Source organism: Piliocolobus tephrosceles, chromosome 12 (assembly GCF_002776525.5).
Source record: "Piliocolobus tephrosceles isolate RC106 chromosome 12, ASM277652v3, whole genome shotgun sequence".
Taxonomy (NCBI): domain Eukaryota; kingdom Metazoa; phylum Chordata; class Mammalia; order Primates; family Cercopithecidae; genus Piliocolobus; species Piliocolobus tephrosceles.
This window is the reverse complement of record NC_045445.1, coordinates 67,994,318-68,020,070: the sequence shown is the minus strand read 5'-3', so window position 1 is coordinate 68,020,070 and position 25,753 is coordinate 67,994,318. Positions and strand designations below refer to the sequence as shown.

Below are 25,753 nucleotides of genomic sequence, written 5' to 3'. Positions count from 1 at the left end.
GGGTCCGCGTGTTTCCTAAACAAAGGAATGAACACACAAGACAACATCTTGTCTTGTGTTGTCTTGTGTGTTCATTCCTTTGTTTAGGAAACACGCGGACCCTGTCTTGTCTTGTGTTGTCTTGTGTGTTCATTCCTTTGTTTAGGAAACACGCGGACCCCAACATCTGGCGCAGCAAGCAGGGTCCGTGGCTCCACGAGAGCAAGGAACCGGAGGGGGAACACCCCGGGCAGGCGTGGGGAGACCGCGGGCAGGTAAATAAATGAAGGGGGACCCACGGGAAAATTATGGGGAATTCCACCTCTCTGGCCTCAGAGTATTTGCGGTTACTCCAGGGACTGTTGATGTCTATAGGAGTAGAAGTTAGTTAAGGAATATAAGACTTTGAAGCGATTGTTTGCCCATGTTGGACAACATTGTTATTGGTTTCAATATCAAACCAAAGTGCAATTAAATCGAAAGGAATGGTTACAAGTGGTTAAAGTCCTGTGTCGAGCTCATCAGCGAGGGCAAATGATGCCTCTGACTTTGTGGACTTTGTGTAGTTCCATTACTCAGGCATTAGAGTTATTTGAAACTGACTCAGAGCATGGCGATACTGCCACAGGAGGTGAGGCATCTGAAGCTTTAGGGAGGAATGATCCTAGAGAGAAACATATTTACGCCCCGGTTGCTGAGGACAAGGAATTGGAAGAAGAGCTAATGCCTCCTTCATCTGAAGGAAATTCTGATTTGCAGCATATTTTAGAGATGTTACAACAGTTGTTAAAATTGCAAGGTGCCGCTGCTCCTGCTTCTCCTATCTCTCCGCCATGAGCCTTCCCTGTTAACAAGATTTCCCTTTGCCTCCACCTCCAACCTCTTTGCCTATGTCAGGTCAGGTTTTCTCTGTGCCTTTTCCTCCTGTAGGAGAAAAGAAAGAATTGAAGAAAAAGGATGATTTCGAGGAATTAGATCTATTCCCCATAACACGGGCTGCTTTCGGCCCCAATGCTCAGTTCCCAAACGGTGGCCAGAATGTGACTTTTACAGCCCTACAATTTAAATTTTTGAAAGAAATGAAAGCTGCAACAAAAATTATTAAGACCTTTAAAGGCCAGTGGAGCTAATTTAGATGAGTATATTAGGGCTTGTGCAGGCATTGGGGGAGCTATTTACAATGCTCAATTGTTTGCTGGGGCACTTTCGAAGGCTTTAAAACGCAATTCTAAACAAGGTATATGCTATCAATGTGGGAAACCTGGTCATTTCAAAAAGGAATGCCAGAAAAAATTAGGCTCTTCTGCTCTAAAAGAAAAAAGGTTACCATCTGATATGTGTAAATGATGTGGCAAGGGTCGACATTGGACCAATGAATGCCGTTCAAAAACTGATAAAAGTGGGAATGTATTGTCACCCTTCTCGGGAAACGGGAGCCGGGGCCCGCAGGCTTGGGGCCCCAACAACTACAATGCAGGCCTACCCCAGTACCCAGTGAGCAGTGGCTTACAACATCAAGGAATGACCTCGAGTCCTCCTTAAAGACATCTTACCCTACCTCAGTTTCTCAGCTTTATGCTGCCACTAAGCAGAGTGCCGCTGCTGACCTAGCTATTGTCCAACCTCATACTTTATCTCCTAATGGAGGAATATATAAGTTGGCTACCGGAATGTGTGGTCCTTTGCCAAAAGGACACGTAGGACTTTTACTAGGTGGAAGCAGCAGCGCTATGCGGGGGTTAATGGTGGTCCCAGGAATTACTGATCCTGATTTTACTGATGAAATCCTTATTATGGTACAAGTCTCACAACTTATGCGCCTAGAGGCAGGAGAACGTATTGCACAATTGCTTTTATTGCCTTTTTTTCCTTTCCTATCTAGAGATGTGTCTCGTCAAGGAGGTTTCGGTAGTACTGGAAAACTGTTTTCTGGGAAACTTTAGTTTCTGATCAAAAACCTTTATGTTCACTGCAAATTAATAGGATACTTTTTGAGGGATTAGTCGACACAGGAGCAGATGTATCTATTATATGTTTGGCTCAATGGCCTGATCATTGGGAAAAGAAACAAGTATCGGTTATTGTATCCGGCCTAGGTACTGCTTCTATAGTCTACCAAAGTGTCGAGCCCCTGAGCTGTGTAGGACCTGAAGGATAACAAGGAAAAGTGTTCTTTTATATTGTTCTCATTAATATTAACTTTTGGGGCCATGATCTTTTACAACAATTTGGTGCCTTTTTAAGCATTCTTCATATTTCTTCAGCTGCCAAAAATATGATGTTCAAAATGGGCTACAATCCTTTAAACTCTTAGCCACTGTCCACAAGCCTCAAACTTTACAATTGAAGTGGAAAACTATAACTCCCGTTTGGGTGGAACAGTGGCCATTATCTAAAGAAAAACTTAAGGCTTTAAAGAATTTAGTTAAGGAACAATTGGCCGAGGGGCATATTGAACCAACTACTTCTGCATGGAATTCTGCTGTGTTTGTCTCGTCAAAAAAAAAAAAGAAAAGAAAAAGAAAAATGGCACTTATTAACTGATCTTAGAGCTGTAAATGCTTGTATTCAACCTATGAGGACTTTACAACCTGGGCTTCCTAATCCACAGTCTGCTGGAGACGGTGCCAAAGGGCAAACACCGAATCCCAGTGAGCCCAACATGTAATGATGGTTTTAAAAGAAATTCAAACTTGTAAATAAAGAAAGGGGAAATGTAGAGGACTACGTGCTCGCAAACGAGAGGTTCCTGATAAGTCCTGCTCTTGTAAACGAAGCAGGGCGTTCCCGATGGAAGCCAGCTGCAAACAGCAGACCCTGGGGGCTTGTTTATGTGTAAACATCTTGAAAATCCAGAAAGTCAGGGAAAGGTCAGAAAAACAACAATGTGTCTTGTGACTTGGTAACATTCCACAAACGACTGTATAAAATAAAGCGGAGCGTGTCATTTGGGGCGGCCGCCATGTTTGTCTTGTCTTGTGTTGTCTTGTGTGTTCATTCCTTTGTTTAGGAAACACGCGGACCCCAACAAGCGAGACTCTGTCTCAAAAATAGAAAAAAAAAAAAAAAAGGCATAGACATCAGAAAAATATATCTGACATCAGAAAATATATATTCCGGATATCAGAAAAATACATTCCTGACATCAAGAAAGAGTCATAATAGGAAAGCAAGTAAGTGAGACAGCTGAAGTACACAGGAAACAGTAGCTGAAGTAATTAATTACAACTATTGGTTATAGATGTATCTGGTCCTGGTCCAAGATTTTCTACCCTACCGAAATATCAAATACTATACTACTAAATGGCCAGATCTAATTTACAGGAGTTTTACCTGGTCAGCATAGCTGCAAAGGAAAACTGTTCAACTAGAACATTCAGTGTTTCCAAAAACAGTCAACGGAAGCATGCAGTATTAGAATTTAGTGAAAAGGCTACGTCCTCCCAAATAAGAAAGCAGAACCAATCAAACAAAAGCGAGAAATAAAATCTGGCTGAAAATAGGTATGCATTTGGTTACATATTCCATATACCATGATTTAATGTGCCTCCTCAATGCCCTATTTCTTCTCTCAAAGTTGGTACAGTATTTTGATGTATAATCACCACATTAAACTCAGTGCTGTGATCACTTATGCCTCTCTCAGTTTTCCTAAATGGACAGTGCAAAGAAAAGCACAAAAAGGGTTACAGTCAGTCTTTAATCTTTATTCATTTATTTAAGTCAAAGTTATTGAGTATAATGGCTACTAGGAACCTGTTGGGGGGTTCTGGAGATACGACAGTGAGTTCCTGCCTTTTCTTAAAGAGAACTTATGAAATGATCACATGAGGGGACATGACAGTGGGGAGTGGAGACTGACAGAGGGTTCTGATGTTGTCTGTGGGATCACAGAATAAACTCAGAACTTTGACTCAAAGTATAAGTAGTTCTTAACTGTCCTAAACAGGAGAGGGGATGTCAAGTGTTATATATAGAAAACTAGGAAAAGAAAGGCAAACTAAAACCATAAGGAGACAAATGCAAATCTTTGCAGATTCCTTAGTTGGTACCTTAATTATACTTAGAATATAACAACTGTCTAAGCCAGCCTTGAATCCTTAAAAAGAAATGTATGTTGGATTTGCCCAATACAAGGTCAAGGTTTTTCCCCCAAAAAACGATCCCTCCCTTTATTTTCAAGTCCTAACAAAATATCTCCTATTACTGGTTATCTCTCTTGTATATTTGATTTTGAATGGCAAAGCTGTGTTTGGTAAAGATATACTGACTTGAGCCAACTTCAGTCAATGCTAGCTTTAGGTATTTATAAAGACTATTTGACTTGCTAGATTTGTTTAAAGAGGAAAACTTTAATATAAATATGGTAATTATTACTGAAGGTATAAATATGAACTTATACCATTCAAGTATTGCTTGACTCTTAAAACTTTTAAAGATCACTTAAGCAATTTAGTATAGTGAGAATATTGTAGATAACAGTAGTATTATGATTACAGGTCAAGTTTTTAAAACTGTCAAGTTACAGAAATGAATAGTTATAGCTTATAATAAATTTTCCAGGATGAGATTCATATACAGAATTCAAAATCATTGCATTCTAAAAAAACAAGGACATGAAGATGATGCTCACTGGAAAACTGGGGTTCTAGTAATATAACAATATAATTAATAGCACAAGAAGACTGTGTGCTATTTAATTTACATTCATAAAAGCAGGCACATCCAAGTTGTTCAACTTTTTTAAAATTTCTCACTGGGACTGAAGATTATGCATTCTGAGAGAACGGCTTATATTTGAGCACATAAAATATTTTAAGATAATTTATTTCTAAATATTAAGGAAAAGCCAAGTACTTTCTAAGAGCATTAAATAACTCAACCAAAACATGTCAAATCTAGAAGGAGATCCAGAGATTACTGCAGAGTCCATGTCATTCATCTTACAGATAAAGGATTTGGTCTAGAGGAAAGGATTTGCCTACTGTCATTCATGGCACTAATGGAAATCCAAGTCTCCTCTCATTCAAGGGCTACCCAACCTTTACTCATGCCTTAGAAGTTACAAAACAAGACATGTCTTTCTATGAAGATATTCTTAGAAGCAGTCTGCCTGCTATTAAAATTCACATTTGATTGTCGGTATATCTGGCAGTTTCATATTGATAAGGATTAGACTGAATTAAGACCTAGAGATCCCAGTTTGCCACGGAACACAGTACCCTTAACTAAACCCTCAATTTTACCTTATAGATCAGTGTTTCTCAGTGTCATCTAAGGACTTCCTATACTAGATTCACTTGGGGTTTTCTTTAAAACTGCAAATTACTGCATTCCCCCTAAGCATATTAACCAATTTCACTTTCTGAGGGTGAAGAACAGAAATCTGCATTTTTGCCAAGATTACCTGGTAATTTTTAGGCACACTGAAGTTTGAAAACTACCAATCTAGAGATTCATTTGGTCTCTAGACCATTAGCTTTCAGCAATCTGTTGCAACTGGAATCTGTACCGGATCATAAAAAAGAGCTCCTCTGTTCACAGCATGTCATAAAAACTAAGTCAAAGGTAAGGAAAAGGTAGCCTTTAGTTCAATAAATGCAATTACTACACTAGCATACCTTTAAAAAAAAAAAAATGAGCTATGCAAATTATTCATGTCACATGGGACTGAAATGGGACCCCAAGGATAAAAGAATCTAAGTAAATAAACACCAAATAAGCAATTCATTATCTGGCTTTCTGTCATAGGAACATACTCTTGTAGCAAAATGAATGCACAAAGAAAAATGATTCTAGAAGTCTAAAGACAGCTATTCCTTAACTTCCATAGAGTTCTTCAGGAATCAAGATGTTAACATCCTGGGTCTTTAGGGATTAATTTTTCTCTGCAAATTATCACGTTTCATTTTGTACTATCCTTCTATAAAAGTGCTAAAGGTACTTTACAAGCCTTTTAAAATATGTGTCAGTTTTATCTTATACTACAGAATTACTCTTCTAAAGCAAATTTACTATCTAAGCATTACATATTTCTGGAGTTGAGGATTTTCTTCACCATACCTCAAAATACTAGTTTTTTCACTACAATTAGTCTATAAGAAGTTAAGAGACATTGTATGCCATTTAGAAGATACAAAACTTTTGTAAAATGAAAGAAACAGCTTAAAATTTATATTATTTAAGCTTCCAGTTCAAATATTAAAATGTTTTATAACCTCAAAAATACTATTTAACTATGTACTCCTAAAAACAATCATCCAAGAAATACAGGTGAGTAGATTGTTGAGAACGTGTAACAAAAAAGAAAAACACATAGCAATTTAGATAGTCTCTAAAACTGGATCTAAAATATTTAAGTTTCAGTGTAGAAGGTAGAAATCAGAGAATATTTTATCCAGTGTAATTCAGACCAGTGATTATAACTGAAATATAAAATACACAGTAAACAAACGGTGTTCAGCTCTTTTAAAGAACAGGTAAATTCTTATTTCAATCCTAAAGCAGCCTATAGGCCTGATACTATTGTAAAAAATTTATCCTCAGATAAGAGGGCAGCATAGTTTATGACAACAATCTACCTAAGAAACTCATTAAAATCTTTTCTCTTGGAGTGACATGCATTATCAGCAGAGATTAATCTGATGAGTCTTTAGGTGAATTCCATTTTTAAAAATGCAATAACAGAGGGCTCTGTTGTCATCTGATGAAAATCAATTAGAGGAGGTAAGGCCACAAGGAAAACTAACATCACTCATCACCCACCCCCTGGCAGCTGAAATGATTTGTCTTCCAAGCTTGGATGACCAGGAGCTATAGGCATATTGCAGGGAAATTAATTTAGTTTCTATATTCTGAACTCACTATTCTTGTTCTGGAGGACCTAAACACAAATTACTTTTAATCAAGGTTGATATGTTATTAATACCAACGAGGATCTTTGAAGAATCTTTTTTTTTTTAAATTGACTTCAGCATTTTTCACCTGTGTTTGGGATATATACATATATATGAAGGTGACTTATATCATCCTTACTTTCTGGATTCTTTGTCCACTACAAGGCACTGTACTGAATGGCGAAGACAATAAATTCCACCAAACACTGCACACATCCTAGGAAGAGAACAGGAAAATAAGAATTAGGGTAATTGGGTTGAAAATTAAGGTAAAAATATCTTCTTTTAAGTATTTTACACTTCATAATTGGTATTACAGAAAAAAAAAATTTGATAATGTACTATTTTCTCTATCATAGTACTAAAAGTCTCTCAGAGGCAAGATTAGTAATATCTTGACACAGTAGAAGTGCTACTGATAATAATATAATGCTGACACTTAGAACTGTGACCAAACCAAAAGTGTCCCTAAGCAAGAGCCAATTATCCCTTGAAAATCAGCTCCTGCCTACCTAAGGTACAAAGAACACAAACGGTCTCAAGAGGTAATGTATGTATGACACACCCAAGAGAAATCACCATTGAGAAGTGTTAAAGAGGAATTAAGCACGGAAGACTCTGGAAAACTAGATATTTTACTTACAATAAATGTAAGCAAAATCTCCCATAGCCAAAACTCAACTGGGAACTGAAAGCTAGAGCAGTAAGCATGACTTAATGCAGCAGAAGCCCTAGGGAGTGTGCCTATCTCAGTAGTAATCTAAGTGCGTAAGTTTTAATGCACACATAAGGAGAGGAGAGGCCTTAAGATCCAAACAAGGCAGTAAGTAGAAAAGGAGATATTTTTTTATAATGTCTGGATTATTAAAGAGCTATGCCTCAGTTAAAGGGTAACCAAGAAAAGAAATCCATGAACTAAAAGAGGGAGAAAACAAGCAAAAAAAAAAAAAAAAAAATTTTGTTTGGGTGGATCCCTGAATGGAGGAAGACTACACTGTGTATTTATTAATATTATCAGTAGTCTGCCCTCATACATGTTAGGGGTTTGAAATTATACCACTATATGATACAAGAAGCTCTTAGTCAGTAAAATATAAAATATCATGATAAGTGGCTCTGGGTCAGTGAGTAGACTCCTGGACGCTTAGGGGAAGCAACGGCTAAAGCTTTGTGGTGGAATAACACTAACTAAGGTCACATGAGATTGCCACAGATACCTAGATAATGAGTTTATAATCTAAAATTATACAACACATGAGGAAACACATCTTACTTTGAGTGAGCAGACAAAAGAAACAGCAGGATTAAACTCCCCAAAATGTTATTCGGCTAGTATAACTATCTGATTGAGATATGGGTATGCTTAGAGTGAATGAATCAAAAACACAAGAAAATAATAATGGAATGTCCAAAAAGACGACTATGGTAGGCTGAAAAATACACTCTCTCATTAAGATGTTCACATTTTAATCTCTGGTTCCTGTGAATATATTACCATGCTTGGCAAGAAGGACTTTACAGTGGTGATTAATGTATTGATCTTGAGATTGGGAGATTATTCTGGTGGGTGCAACATAATCACAAGTGTCTTTAAAAGAAAGAGGTGGCCGGGAGCAGAGGCTCACACCTGTAATCCCAGCACTTTGGGAGGCCGAGGCAGGTGGATCACCTGAGGTCAGGAGTTTGAGACCAGCCTAGCTAACATGGTGAAATCCCATCTCTACTAAAAATGCAAAATTAGCCGGGTATGGTGGTGCATGCCTGTCATCCCAGCTACACGGGAGGTTGAGGCAGGAGAACTGCTTGAATCTGGGAAGCAGAGATTGTAGTGAGCCAAGATCGCGCCACTGCACTCCAGCCTGGGCGACAGAGCAAGACTCTGTGAGAAAAAAAAAAAAGAAAAAGAAAAAGAAAAGGAAAGGGGAAAGGAGACAGGAGAGGAGAGGGGAGGGGAAGGGAGGGGAGGAGGCAGGAAGGTCAAAGTCAAAAAAGATGATGTGAAGACAGGAGTGGCCATCAGAGTGATCCCACTGTTGGAAGTGGGGCACATGCCAAGGAATGCAGGCAACTTCTATATGCTAGATAAGACAAGGAACAGATTCTCTCCTAGAGGCCCGAAAAGAAATGAAGTTCTGCCAACCAGTTTTAAACTTCTGGCCTCCAGGATGGTAAGATAATAAATTTGTGTTGTTATAAGCTACTAGGTTTGTTATGGTACCAATAGGAAAGTAACAGAAAGATTCATGAACGTATGGAAATGATGACAGAAGTGGCATTACAAAGCAGTGGGGAAAGAATAGAACCTTGAAAAAATGATTTGGAAGGAGAAGAGCCAAGATGGCACACTAGACACAGCCAGTAAAAGCTTCTCCCACCAAGAGAGACCAGACAATCAAGTAGACAAACACACTGCGAACAGATCTTCAGGAAGAAGGCACTGAGAGTGGATATAGGGAGAAAGAATGCAGGCCCCAGGTCTGAAAAGGGAAGAGGCTGAGAATACTCCATGGGGTTCCCAAACACCAGAACTTGTTCCTGGTCACTAGTGGCTCCTAAAGAAGGGGTGAGTGACATAGGCATAGAATGGTTCACCTTTGTCACAGACCTCTGGAATGCTAGCTGCAGGAGCTTCTATGAGCCCCATGGACATTTGAGATGGCAAGGAGAATTACCCAGAGAACTGGTAGAGACAAAAATCCAGTCTACTTGGAGTCCAGAGGTTTGGCATGGGAAGAGCTGCAGTGGTGCACAGCCGAGGGAGCCCATCCCCTAAGGCTCACCATGCTCCTCTAGGTGGTTTTACCCTTTTGTGAACAGCTGGACCTGGAGAGTGCAAGGCTATCTTACCTGCAGGATTGGGTTGGTGTGATCTAAACAACCCCCCCATCTGCTGGTATCTGCTCTGGCCACACCTGCTTGCAGCACAGCCTCAGCTGCCCTGACAAAATCCTTGCCAGAGTTCACTGTCATAGACCATTGACTGGCAGTCTCCATTTTCCCATCAGAGTATTTTTGAAGACAAACCTCCACCAGTGAGCATCCACTTGCAGCCTCCCCTCAACGATGCGCACTCAGCCACAGCCTCCCCAAGCCACGGTGCCAGGGCCCACATGTATAAGAATCCACCACCACCATATCAGTGCCCATGCACACACAAACCAATCGCAGTCCCACTGACACACTGGGAGCCCCTCCCTCAGCGATACCATTGCTGCAGTCACCCATGGAGCCCAACACCACCATGCTGGTGTACATTTGCCTGTGCCCCAGCTGCCACAGCACCCACTCTGTGCCTCCCACACCCAATTGCAGCACTTTTGCCAGCAGCCCCTGTTGAAGAATTGTTGCCATTGGAATGGGAACACCTCACCTTCTCCAGCACAGCAGGTGCTTGACCTCAATAAACCAGAACAAAGCAGCAGGCCTGGTCCCAGCCACCTAGGGTTAGAGCATACAGCCCAGGACAGGTGAGCTGAGCCTTGGCCACCTGAAAGTACCCAGAAAGGAAACCAATGAAATAAACCCAACTTATATCACAAATAAACCTTCAAGGAAATCAAAAAATATAAAACCCAGCAACTTCAGAGATTAAACACCAGCTCACACAGATGAGAATCAACCACCGTAAGAATTCTGGAAACCCTGGCATCACCCAGACACTAAAACCTGGCAGAGATAAAACAGAAGAAGAAAATCTCAGGCCAATATCCTTGATTATTTCAATAGATGTAGAAAAAACTTTCAATAAAATTCAAAATCCATTCATGTTTAAAATGCTCAATAAATTAGGTATTGAAGGAACATACCTCAAAATAATGAGAGCCATCTATGACACACTCACAGTCAATATCATACTAAATGGTCAAAAGCTGGAAGCATTCCCCTTGAATACTGGCACAAGACAAGGATGCCCTGTCTCACCACTCCTATTCAACACAGTATTGGAAATTCTGGTCAGGGCAATCAGGCAAGAGAAAGAAAGAAAAGGGCATCAAAATAGAAACAGAGGAAGTCAAACTATCTTGTCTACAGCTGACATGATCCTATATCTAGAAACCCCATAGTCTCAGGCAAAAGTTTCTTAAGCTAATAAACAACTTGAGCAGTCTTAGAATACAAAATCAATGTGCAAAAATCACTAGCATTCCTATACACCAACAACAATCAAGCCGAGAGGCAAATCAGGAAAGATCACCCATTCACAATTGCCACAAAAGGAATAAACTACCTAGGAATACAGCTAACTAAGGAGGTGAAAGATCTCTCCAAGGAGAACTACAAACCACTGCTGAAAGAAATCAGAGATGACACAAACAAATGGAAAAACATCCATGCTCATGCATATGAAAAATCAATATTGTTAAAATGGCCATACTGCTCAAAGCAATTTATAGATTCAATGCTATTTCCATTAAACTACCATTGACATTCTTCAAAGAACTAGAAAAAAACTATTTAAAAATTTATATGGAATCATAAAAGAGCCTGAATAGGCAAGGCAATCCTATGCAGAAAGAACTAGGCCGGAGGCATCAGGCTACCTGACTTCAAACTATACTACAGGGTTACAGTAACCAAAACAGTATGGTACTGGTACAAAAACAGACACATAGACCAATGGAACAGAATACAGAACCCAGAAAAAAGACCACACACGAACAACTATCTGACCTTTGACAAAACTGACAAAAACAAGCAATGGGGAAAGGATTCCCTATTCAATAAATGGTGCTGGGATAACTGGCTTAGCCACATGCAGAAGATCAAAACCAGACCCCTTCCTTATACCATATGTACAAATTAACTCAAGATAGATTAATGACTTAAATGTAAAACCCCAAACTATAAAAACCCTGGAAGACAATCTAGTAAATACCATTCTGGACATAGGCATGGACAAAGATTTCATGACAAAGATGCCAAAAGCAACCACAACCAAAGCAAACATTGAAAAATGGGATCTGATTAAACTAAAGAGCTTCTGCACAGCAAAAGAAACTATCAACAGAGTAGCCAACCTACAGAATGGGAGAACATTTTTGCAACCTATCTATCTGACAAAGGTCTAATATCCAGCATCTATAAGGAACTTAAAGTAATTTAAAAGAAAAAAAAAAAAAAACACCCCATAAAAAAGTGGGCAAAGAACATGAACACACACTTTTGAAAAGAAGACATACATGCAGCCAAGAAGCATATGGAAAAAAGTCCAACATCAGTGATCATTAAAGAAATGCAAATCAAAACCACAATGAGATACCATCTAGCACCAGTCAGAATGGCTATGATTAAAACATCAAAAAATAACAAATGCCGGCAAGGTTGTGGTGAAAAAGAAATGCTTATACACTGTTGGTGGGAGTGTAAATTAGTTCAACCATTATGGATGACTGTGGAGATTCCTCAAGGACCTAAAGACAGACATACCATTCAACTCAGCAATCCCATTACTGGGTGTATACCCAAAAGAATATAAATCATTCTATTGTAAAGACAACATACACATATATATTTATTGCAGCACTCTTCACAATAGCAAAGACATAGAATCAACCTAAATGTCCATCAATGACAGAATGGATGAAGAAAATGTGGTACATATACACTGTGGAATACTATGCAGCCATAAAGAAAGATGAGCTCATGTCCTTCACAGGGACATGGATGGAGCTGGGGGCCACTATCGTTAGCAAACTAACACAGGAACAGAAAACCAAATACCACTTGTTCTCACTTATAAGTGAGAGCTAAATGATGAGAACACATGGTCATATAGAGGGGAACAAGATACACTGGGGAGGCTGGGAGGAGGGAGACGATCAGGAAAAATAACTATTGGGTACTAGGCTTAATATCCGGGTGATGAAATAATCTGCACAACAAACCACCATGACACAAGTTTAGCTATGTAACAAACCTGCAAGTGTAGCCCTGAACTTAAAATCAAAGTTTTTTAAAAAAGAAAAAACAAACAAAATACAATTATGGCGACCCTAAAAGGCAGAGTGTCTTCTTACCTCCACACAACCACACTAGCTCTATAGCAGTGGTTCTTAACCAGACTGAAATGGCTGAAATGACAGACATACATTTCAGAACCTGGATGGGAAGAAAATTCAGTGAGATACAGGAGAAGCAACCTGCGTTTCAACAATGCATCCCAGTAAAGCAGTAAAATGATCCAACAGTTGAAAGATGACTTAGCCATTTTAAGAAGGAACTGAACAGAACTTCTGGAAATAAAAAAAAAATCACTACAGGAATTTAATAATGCAACTGGAAGCATAAATAACAAAATAAACCAATCTGAGGGGGAAAACCTCAGAATTTGAGGGCTGATGCTTCGAATCAACACAGACAAAAATTTTTAAAAGAACTGAAAAACTGAACAAAACCTCTGAGAAACATGGGACTACATAAAGAGACCAAACCTACAACACATTGGCATTCCTGAAAGAGATGGAGATAGAGCAAGCAACCTGGAAAACATATTTGAGGATATTATCGATAAAAATTTCCCCAACCTTGCTAGGGAGGTCGACATACAAATTCAGGAAATTCCAAGAACCCCTGTGAGACAGTATGCAAGATGACAATCCCCAAAACACAGTCATCAGACTTTCCAAGGTCGACTCGAAAGAAAAAGTCTTGAGAGCTGCTAGAGAGAAGGGGCAGATCATGTACAAAGGGAACCCCATCAGGCTAACAACAGACCTCTCAGAAGAAACATTACAGGCCAGAAGAGATTAGGGGCTTACATACAGCATCCTTAAAAAAAGACATCGCAACACAAAATTTCATATCTAGCCTAAGTGTCATAAGCAAAGGAGAAATAAAATACTTTTAAACTAGCAAACGCTAAGGGAATTCGTTACCACCACATCTACCTTAAAAGAGGTCCTCAAGGTATGTAAATATGTAAAAGAAAGATACTTGCCAGCAGAAAAACATGCTAAAGTACATAGACCACTGCCACTATAAAGCAACTACACAATCAAGTCTACAAAACAACCAGCTAACAATATGATGACAGGATCAAAGTTTCACATATCAATACTGACCTTGAAAGTAAACAAGATAAATGTCCCACTTAAAAGGCATAGAGTGGCAAGTTGGATAAAGAAGCAAGACCCAACGGTATGCTGTCTTCAAGAGGCTCATCTAACATGCTGTGACACCCATAGGCTCAAAGCACCCATAGGCTCAAAGTAAACAGATGGAAAAAGATCTATCAAGCAAATGGAAAACAACAAAGAGCAGGGGATGCTATTCTTATTTCAGACAAAACAGACTTTAAGCCAAACATGATCAAAAAAGACAAACAAGGGCATTACATAATGATAAAGCTTTCAATTCAAAAAGACAACTATCCTAAATGCACCCAACACAGGAGCACCCAGATTCATAAAACAACTTCTTAGTGACCTACGAAGAGACTTAGATCACCACACAATAATAGTGGGATACTTCAACACCCCACTAATAGTGTTAGATTTACTGAGGCAGAAAAATCACCAAGATATTGAGGACCTGAATTCAGAACACTCTACCCAACAACGACAGAATATACAATATTCTCATCTGCACATAGCAAATACTCTTAAAATTGACCACATGTTCAACCATAAAGCAATTTTCAACAAGTTTTTAATCAAACCACCTAAACTCAGAATACAGAGCAATAAAAATAGAAGTCAATGCCAAAAATATCACTCAAAACCACACAATTACATGGAAATTAAATAACCTGCTACTGAATGAGTTTAAGGGAAATAATGAAATTAAGGCAGAAATTTTTTAAAAAATGCTTTGAAATGAACAAAAACTAAGATACAACATACTAGAATCTCTTGGACATAGCTAACACAGATTTAAGAGGAAAGCTTATAGCGCTAAATGCCAAGAAGTTAGAAATGCCTCAATGACATAATATCACATCTAAAAGAAAGAAAAAAAAACAAGAGTAAACCAATCCCAAAGCTAGCAAGACAAGAAATAACCAAAATCAGAGCTAAATTGAACAAAACTGAGATGCGAAAATCCACACAAAATATCAAGGAAACCAAAAGGTGGGTCTTTGAAAGAATAAACAGATTGGTAGACCACTAGCTAGACTAATAAAGAAAAAAAAGGGAGAAGGTCCAAATAAACACATCAGAAATGACAAGGTGACATATCACCGACCCCACTAAAATACAAAACACCCTCGGAGACTATAAGAACACCTGCATGTACACAAACTAGAAATTCTAGAAGAAATGGATAAATTCCTAGAAACTTACAATCCCCAAGACAGAACAAGGAAGAAACTGAAATACTGAACAGACTAATAATAAGTTCTAAAACTGAATCAGTAATAAAGTCTTCCAACCAGAAAATGCCCTGGGCCACACAGAGTCACAGCCAAATCCTACTAGACATACAAAGAGCTGGTACCAATCTCACTGAAACTACCCCAAAATCGAGGAAGGGGGTCTTTTCCCTAACTAATTCTATGAAGCCAGCGTCTTTCGACACCAAAACTTGTCAGAGACACAATGAAAAAAGAAAACTTCAGGCCAATATCCTTCATGAACATAGATGCAAAAACCCTCAAAAAAATACTAGCAAACTGAATCCAGCAGCATAAACACTAATCCACCATAATCAAGTAGGCTTTATTCCTGAGATGTAAGGTTAGTTCAACATATGCAAATCAATAAATGTGATTAATAAATACGCCCAAGTGGTAGTCTGCCTCCTGTTGTTGATAGGAGAATACTGATATAGGGGAAACTGATGTAATCAAGACAATCAGACCAATCTTCACCATCAATTTCCTATTGATACTGAAAGAGCCCATATGTATATGAAATATTACAGGCCCATTCCACATCAATAGGCTGAGTTAGGTTAAGGCCCCCAAAAAGACCAGGAAAAAAAACCTGTCAGTTGGGTATAAGATACCTGAAGAAAATACAGAGGTGAGAGAGGGAACAAATGCTGCCATTGTGAGCTACACATATCTCCCCTTTCTAACAGTCAAGACTGGTATGGGGGAAAAAAACAATCAGAAGCAGTATGAAAAATGTATACGCGTATGTAGCTGTACACCTTTGCAATTGCAGAAATGTATAGTAGACCACATAATCCGTGTTCCAATTTGCCTGAGGATATCTTCATGCCACGTGAATGGCAGTACCTGTGTTTCTAAGCTCTTCGTAAGCAGCTATACATGAGTTGTTACCAACCAATCTACTGAATTTTCCATTTCAGTCAGATGGACCATGTTTACATATACACATACACACACAGAAAAAAATCATTAGATAAAACTTAATATTATTGAATCAATTCCTCACTGGAGAAAAATAACTTTTAAATGTCCTTCCACATTACAAGAAATACAAAGGAATAAATTCAGAACCCACTGGAAGCTGTATAAGGTTAAAAAAATATAAAACAATATGCCACAGGCTATTACATTATCAAAAGCCTAAATAATTCACTTAACCAAAATTAAATGTAATTGTCTATAAAGACTTCCTTTTATGAAACAGTATAAAGTTTATGAAATATATTGTTACTTTATAATATCATTAAGTATCCTTTTCTTTGAAAATTAATTTTATAAAGTATTTTTAGGCTAAATGGGGCCTCAAATGCATTTAAATACAGTTATAGATGCCAAGATGTAGGGGCATCTATAACTACTTACAGTAAATCATCAAAAAATTACCTGATTTTCAACAATATAATTTATTAACAGTGGATATATACTATATGGAAAAAACACAAGAATGTAAAGAATGTTGAGAACTAGTTAGTGTGAATGATGGGAAATATTATAGAAGTTTAATAATGAGACAGAATTGTGATAATTCATTTAAATATCCTCCCTCTTAATTTTAAATGAGAACATAGGAAGTATTTTGTGCTCTTGGAAAGGTATATGGTTACATGTGCACATACATTTTTCATACTGCTTCTCATTTGTTTTTTCCCCCATACCAGTCTTTGTTAGAAAGGGAAGCTATGTGTAGCTCATAATGGCAGCATTTGTTCTCTGTCACCTCTGTATTTTCTTCCTGTATCTTATGCCCAAGTGGAAAAAAAAAAAAAAAAACAGTGATTTGTAAGTAGTGCCACACAGAATGAGTATTGATATAAAGACTCCTCTGTATGCTATTCTTATCAGTCATTCCCATAGTCTTTAAAAAAAAAAAAAAAAAAAAAAAAAGTTTTGGTTGGGGGTGTGAGGACTACTTGGTGTCAATGAGCAACAGTGGAAATCTTTCATAAGTGGGTAAGAAGCACAATAGCAGGGAGTTCTTGAGAACTGTATTCAAAACCCAAATAGGAGGCATTTACATGAGAAGTAGGGAATTATATGTGGGGAAATAACTATTGGTTACATATTGTTCTTTGGGACACAAAGCCAACAACCACCACCATACAAATAATAATCACAACTAGCATTGAGTGCTTACTACACAACAGAAGTTTTACATGTATTAATACATTGTATCCTACAATAATCCTATAAGCCAGGGTTTCACAGATTTGGAAACTGAGGAAGAGGTCAAGTGACTTGCTTGAAGTCATTTAGGAAATGGTATTGCTGGGGTAAAAATCCAAGTGATTTGGTCTCAGAGGTTTCTCTGTTAATCATCATACCAACCTGCCCCATTGTCAGTATTATCTTTCTTGGGATTAAAAAGGAAAGCAACAGAATCAGATGATCGAAGTTACTCTAAGACTTGTTCTAATTCCTGTTGAATTGCAAAAATTATTACAAAGAGTAAAATAATCCCTCAGCTTCTACATATTATTTTCTCTCAAGAAAGCACATGTTTATTCTGTCTGTACATGTTAAATGGATTATGTGTGACTTCATTTTAGATAGTGCAAAAACTCAAAGTAAGTATAACTATGGGAATAGTGGTCTTCAGAGTACCTAGCAAATTATGATTATCCTGTAATCCACATTTTAAAAAGTGATGTATAAAGTATGCTGGTAAGCTAGAAATTTTTAAATAAAGAAAATGCTGTGAGTAGAAGGTAAATACTTTACCATGATTTGGGGGGAGGTAATAAGGTTCCACATGATACATTTTCTTCCAGTGCATTAAATGGCAGCCTAACAACCCACAGCTTAACATGCCTTAGTGATGAACAATTAAGCAACCGAAGATGGCAAACATCTCTGAGATGTCAGGTAGGCTCCAGCTTTCAAGCAGTTTATAGCAGCCATCCTAAGGTCTAACATAACGCCTGGCAAGACAGCTCTGTACACGTCCCTTCCAAAGGGTAGTATGCAGCCTAGAGGCAATCAAATATAAATTTTGCAGGACTTATCTAAAAAAGAAATCTACTAAACACAGTATGTAGGACTGTCCCCAAAAAAGTCACTACAAAAATACATTTGAACTCTTTATTAAATTCCATTAAAAACAAACCAAAGAGGTCTGTTACAAGAGAAAAATTAGAGTGACCATTGATCATCACTGTGCTTTAGTGACACCCCAGCTAAAACTGTAAACAGAAAAGCGGAAGTTCCATTCCAACAGTAAGCAGGCATGTCTACATGTCACAAGATACTATAAGGCTTCAGTGATTGCATCTATCTGTAAAAAGTTCAACTCGTTTCTTGTAACTAAATTCATACATATGCACTTATCATGACACTATATTTAAAACAACATATTGAGTTTTCTGTCATGTTGTAATGTTGCCCTGGTTGGTGGCTGCCAGTCTGAAAAAATACATGTAGGGAAACCTAAATGCACATATTTATTTTTATACACACACACACACACGGAAAGGGGATTCCAAAAGTCTTAGTGGTATTTATACACATGTGCATGAACTACAAATGCAGTTTTTACACACATGTTCATGCACTATAAATGCAGTTTTACTATATACTGTAGATCATATAGCATGTTTGTGGGGTTACATACTTATATCGTGTATTTATATTACTAAATCATGTAGTACTAATATAAATGATATAATATAAATATACGATATAAGTATGTAACCCACAAACATGCTATAAGATCTACAGTATATAGTAAATTAGCAGTGTTCACTTATGCTAACATCCTCCCGTTTTTTTTTTTTTTTTTTTTTCTTCCTTTCTTGGTATTTGGTATCTTTCTTTGAGCAGGAAGTAGACGGAAGGAGAGTATTTGTAAGGTGGGTGTCAGAAGTAAATGCTGCATTTTGCTGTAGTGGATCTGGCTCCTGGGAAGGCAAAATTAGACAGCATATGCCATAGCATCATCTCTCCCCAAGATGTCTACTAGGACTCAAGATACTGGAATCTAACTCAGCGTAGACTTCCTATTGGCCTGAAACAGAACGCCTCCTCAAGAGCAGTAGCTAAATACAGATGTTCCTTGCCTTGTAAATTGAAAATATTAATGGGTATAATAGGACATAACTCCATCATAAGTTGAGGAGTGTACTGAATGTGTATCACTTTCATACCATTTTAATGTCAAACAAAACCTAAAGTCAAACCTAGTTGGGGATGATCTGTCATAGGCAATGACTCCTGCAGCCTCAGCAAACAGTTATGTTCAAAACAATCCCAAGTCAGGTCTCATCCTCTGCTAGAAGCTCTTGAAACTCATTATCTATAAGGTTTTACTCTATTCAGCAAGGCCATCAAAAAAGCCTTCAAATCAATGTTCCACTACAACACAGCCTCGTTCACAGTGACCCAGTATTGCCAAAGTAGCAAGCGCGACCTGATACGAGTCATAATGACAGAAACTGAGTGGGCTTGTTTAGCAAGCAGTGATCACCAAAATCAAAATTACCAGGTCACTAGAACTCAAGTGTATAACTTTAGTCATGATGTGCAAATTGGAATGAGATCAACTCGTGGGGGTGATTGTGAAAGTAATATGGACATGCTAACTGTTGAGTCAGACTGCCTAGTTTCTTTTCCGGGTTCCCCCCACTTACTAGCTGTGTGACAGCGCTTCAGTTCTAAAGACTATAAAATGGGGATAATGATATCTATTGTATAGACTTGCCACAAGGATTAAATGGATTAATACATGTGAAGTGCTTACTATCTTCCTGGTGCATGGTAAATGTTAAATACGTCATAGCTTGTGTTAGCTATCACCTTCTGTTGCAAAGGAGATAATGATTACACATTGTACCACCAACGTGGGGTTTGTAGGCTACATTGGCTACATTGCTCTTATTGACTGTGTGAGAGTCCACCTCCAGGTGTTAAAGCCCTATAGTTTCTAACAGAATTCAAGCAACTTGGGGACCTGGTCAATTCAACTACCTTCTACAGAGGAACTTGTGACAGTTTTAAGAAAAGTGTTAATGCTGACGGCAACAAGCAACAACATTTATACCTTCATGCACAAATATTTGTAGAACTAGGCCTATTATGTACCAGATGTAATTCTGGGCACTGGGGATACAAAAGTATGTGAGACAAATGCTGTCCCTGCTGTCATATAACTTATCTAGTACAAGAGAGAGACAACAAACAAGAAATAAGATAAGAGTAGATAGTGATAAGTGTTCTGAAGATAATAAAACAGGGTAAAGTGAAGGTGATAAGGGGGTTGGAACATTAGACAGGGTATTCAGGGACAGTCTCTTTGAGGAACTGATATCTGAACTGAGACCTGAATGATCAGAAGAAACTGACCACATCAAAGGGTGGAAAAACATTCCAAGCAGAAAGAAAATGAAATTTCAAAACTTGAAGTGCAAACTAGCTCAGTGTATTTGAGGAAGAGAGAGATGCCTAATGGAGCTGGAACACAGTGAATAGGGAGAAATACAGTAGGAAACAAGGACACACATAGTTGGGGGCCTAATCTTGCAAGGCTTTCAAGGCCAGTGTAAAGATCTTAAACTTTACTCTTAAGTACAATGAGTAGGAACCAGCAAGTTTTGAGCAAGGCAGCAACACGATCAGATTTGTATTATTTTAAAAATGGGCCTGGCTGCTCTGTGGAGAATTCTCAAAGGGGCAAGAGTGAAAGAGGGGAGGGCAGTTATGTCTACCATAGACCAAGTAAGAGAAGGTGGTGACCTAAAGCAAGGCAATGGCAGTGCAGATGAAGAAGTGGAGAGGCTGGGGACATACATAAGTCATAAAGCTGACAAGAATTGCTAATGGACTAGAGGCAGAAGGGAGGTGTCTTCCTAAGAACAAGTATAAGGTAACGTGCATATTCATGAAAGCAGTCTCCCCCATGATATGTGAAACAATCAAATGCAACTGCTCAAGCCCTGATAGTCTTCCTATACAAGTACTGCTGTGAAGGAATACCCAGAAAGCACTCTTACTCCACCTGTGGAGTGATTATTAGAGACAGCAAATTGTTACCAACTTCAAAAACCACTATCTCTTGATCATTCATCAAGATTACAACTTAATACTCTGGGTACTAATTTCCTTATAGGAGGGCACAAGGAACAGGTTAGTTTCTGTGCCTTAAGGAGTCATCATGGACCTGGAATAACAGCACAGCTGCTAATTCAAGAAATTATTTAGTACAAGTATCTGAGTCTAACGGGGCTTCTGGTGTACATTTCTCACTCAAGGAAAAGGTTGTGGGCAGATGCACTGCCCTTTAGGAATCGCTGTCAATCTTGGAAGGCATTATCATCATGCTTAATCTAGAAAAAGCTGTCAAAAAAAAACCAACACATAGCCTTCAGAAAACTTGCTCCCAAAAAGTGCCTCCTTTTTATAAATCTTAGCCATTTATCTAGCTTCCCCTATTCTTGATGAGACTCTGTAGATGATATACTCATTATTTTTCAGTTTTTCCAGCTGTCCTTAAATTTAACCTTCTATAGGAAAGTCACAATAAAACTATGAATTGAATGACAAAAACAGATCTGTATTAGTAATTGCACCAGGGGTCCAGAATAAATTAGCACAAATTATAGACAAGTGTTCACTCAATCTTTAAAACATAAAGCCTTCTAAAATATTGAGGGTCAACTTACATGCTTGGGTCAAAACCTAGCCTCCATATCTATGTTTCACAAGTACAGTGACTATCTGGTTTGTACAAGGGCCAGAACCACTGAGCCAACTCAATGATTCCTCAATATAGCTTATCACAATGATGTCAATGGAACCTCTGATGGAAAAGCACTGGCGTTTCCTGACTACTCTTTAAACATATTGTAATTTAAACTAAGTGCTCAATAAAACTGAATTTTTCATTCTGAATACTCAAGACTATTTGCCCCATCTTTATTATCTGCCGTAGAGCTATCTAAGCAAATTCATTCAAAAACAGGTTTTTTACATTCAAAAGAAAGTCTTTGGTTCAAACTTTTGGGGTGTATTGTAGCAAACTAGTCTATAGCAATCCTACTTAGACTCTCTGTAAGATTTCTTTCGCTCAATCTCCTTTCTTGGGCTCTTTCTCTGGTTTAATGTTCTGTATGAGAGATATTCATTTCTGTTTTGAACAATCCTTATTTAAATCATTGTTCTATTTTGCTGCCTAGTCTTGAAAATTTAGATTGCACAAATAACATAAACGTAAAGAGACATCCATTTTGAATCCAGGTAAGAATATACTTCTTTTACTTCTAATGCTCTTCACAGCTATGTCCAGTAATATGTCGTTTTTTCTGAATGTAGAAACAAAAATATCCAAAGCGAATGTCTTTAGGGAGCCCTACATAACAACTCCTAGATCCCTTTCATGGGTTGAAAAATGTACAGAGACCATCTTCTCAGAAACACGGCCACTCATGCCATTTTCCTGCTTTTTCACAGGGTCCTTGGGAAACAGTCCGTTAGCAAATACTCTTCAGCTTAGCATTTTATTTTACTATCTATAAGCTCTCAGAATGAACAATAACCTGGAAGGTGGGTTGGAAGTGTGTTACTATGCTGACTCTTAAATCATTTATAAAAATGTGAAAAAACAAACAAACAAAAAAAAAACTAAACATTGATTCTTGGCAAAGCCTACTATAAAAATCTCCCCATGCAGGTAAGAGCTCATATAAACCCCCCCTTCCTTCCATATTGTGTTTAAACTAGATCATTATGCATGACTAAACACTATTCCCAACCCCATGGTGGGAGAATATTTATTTTTTAAAGCAGTCTTTGGTATAAAATCTTCTCAAAGGCTGTTTGGAAATTCAAATGTTCACTGGCTCCCCCTTGTTCATACCTTATTTATCCCTCTCAAAGAACTCTGTTAGATGGTTGAAGTATAATTACCTCACAAAAACCAGGTTCTTCTCTCCTGTGGGTTATATGTTCAAGAATTTTACCCTTTAGCTATTTTTCACAAAATTGACTGTCATGCCACAGTAATAGTTAGTCTTACTGCTCTGTGGTTTCTGGCCTGTCTCTTGAAACTTCAGAAGGAAAAAAAAAAAAAAAAAAAACTATAGAATACTACATATTTCCTCTGATGAGAAAAAAATATATATATTTCAATGCATAGCAAAAGATTAGGAAAAATACACCAAAAACTGGCCAGAGCTATTACCTTTCAATAGAGGGTTATAGGGGGCTAAGGATGAAATTGAGGAGGATAAATGCCTTAAGGGCACTCTGGCCTTATTTGTAATACATCCTTTTTTAATAAATATTTTTTAATAATTAAAATTTAATTTAAAATAAAAATAAGCCAGTGATAAATTAAAGTTTAAACCTTATTCTGAGTTATTCTTACACAGAATGCTCATATGCTTTACATAACAGTTATTTACCATTTAATTCCAAGATAATCCTCATACTTTTCAGAAGTTTTGGAGAGCTCTGAAATTAGCACAATGGGAATACTAATTTGAAAAAAAATGGGCATTTATTTGAAATTAATACCTGGGTCTGACTACTGACTGAGAGAAAAGAAAATGTTCCTCACATGTTAGCATGGTTTTCTTTTGTAAAAAATTCGTTACAAAAAAGAAAATGTCACTTTCAAGAATACAAAATAAATTATACTGCCCAGTAATTTAAAAATTGTTTTCTAACTTAATTGTCTTGGATTAAAAAAATAAATAAATTTAACAGGCTCTGACAAGAGTGTACCATTTGACTGTACAAAGCTGTGGCTGAAACTTGTGGTATCACGAGCTAATATCACGATTCGCATACAATTCCTGTATACACAACTGCAGAAAAATACAATGTTCAGCAGCAAGGACTTTCCCATTTGTCCCATTTTAATTGAAGTTAAAAAGAACATGGGAATCCATGTAAATAGTTTCTGAGTAATGTGACGTACTGAGTCTAATGAGATATTTTTCTTGCTTAAGTTTCAATTATTAAACTGCCACTTCAATTACTTGTTTACAAGCTTGAGAAAAATTCACAAAAGCAACATAATATCTTTACAGTATATTATTCAGATAATTGTGTATATCTGGAGTATAATCAAATTCTTTGATGTTATTAACCCTAAACAACAGACATTTAAATCAATATAACTCTAATTGAGTATATTATATCCAAACGAGTCAGATTTTACTGAAACAGAGCATACCAACATGTACTGAATTTCAACTTTGCCCTGGTGACATCAAATTGTACTACCGATAAACTAAGAGTTGTGCAAATTTTTGGCTGGTAGTCCCCATTCTACATAGGCTTTACAAAAGCAATTTTGGTTCCTATCAAGGTACAAATCAACAGCTGTAATTTTCTTAATCATAGCTGCAAAACAGTATGGCCCATTAATAGCTGAACTTTTGACAGCACTATTCAAGATGATTTATGAGTTTGTATATAATTTGATTATTCTATTAATTCTTCTGATTACTGCTTCTGCTAATAAAGTGAAGGTCACTTCCAAAATAAATCTTCATTTCACAGAAAGTAACTGCATCCAACTAGTTTTCTTTAATTAAAAACTAATGTGTATAACAAGAAAGAAGACAGGCTTCAGGGTTAGCGAATCTGTTAAGACCGAAATATATTGTGTGGATATAATGAAAGTGTCTCTTTATCCAGTATCTTTATTGTCAAAAGAGAAGAGCTATTATATACATATGCATTCGTACTAATTTTAAAATTATAAAAATAGGGCCGGGCGCAGTGGCTCAGGCCTGTAGTCCCAACACTTTGGGAGGTCAAGGCGGGTGGATAATCTGAGAGACCAGGAGTTTGAGACCATCCTGGCCAACATGGTAACACCCCATCTCTACTAAAAATACAAAAATTAGCTGGGCATGGTGGTGGGCGCCTGTAGTTCCAGCTACTTGAGAGGCTGAGGCAGGAGAATCGCTTGAACCCAAGAGGCAGAGGTCGCAGTGAGCCGAGATTGCACCACTGCACTCTCCAGCCTGGCTACAGAGCGAGACTCCATTTCAAAAAATAAATAAACAAATAAAATTTAAAAAATTAATAATAACTGAACTGTATTAATGCTTTAGAAATTGAAAACATAAAAGAAATCTTTGAAAATAGTTTCCGAATTCATAAGTGCAATATATAAGGCAATGTTTTCATTTCTAAAATTTTGCATGTGGGATTCTATATATGAAAAATGAACAGGAGGTCTTTGCCTTAACCAGAGTTTTCCCTAAAGGTGACAAGAGGCCATTTCTGACCCTTAAGACAAACACTGGGCACAAGGCCATGACAGGTTGGAGGGAGATCAGAGGAAAAAATGTCAAGGGACATTGATATATTATTATTATTTAATCTATTTTTATACACAGAACATTCTGTGAACTGAAATTAATGCTTCATTTTATTATTATGTTTTCTAAAGTTCCCCGGCCCTTCAGCTAAGGTTCTATCATCAAAGCTGTTGAGTCATACAACTATATAAAAGCAATAAAGCAAATTAAATATGATGCATATTTTCCAAAAGAAGTAAAAAGTAACCCTCAAGCTCAGAAAATCATATACCAAAGAC

At 37.6% G+C, this 25,753-nt stretch overlaps 1 protein-coding gene across 3 annotated transcripts in view; it reads right to left on the bottom strand.

The window, feature by feature from the left end:
* CHM (CHM Rab escort protein) overlaps positions 1-25,753 on the bottom strand; it is a 196,837-nt gene that overhangs the window by 53,012 nt on the left and 118,072 nt on the right. For all 3 annotated transcript variants that reach the window (XM_023202350.1, XM_023202351.1, XM_023202352.1), the window contains exon 9: positions 7,015-7,092. In XM_023202350.1, coding sequence (XP_023058118.1) covers positions 7,015-7,092 — 78 coding nt within the window. The remainder of the gene's footprint in view (positions 1-7,014; positions 7,093-25,753) is intronic.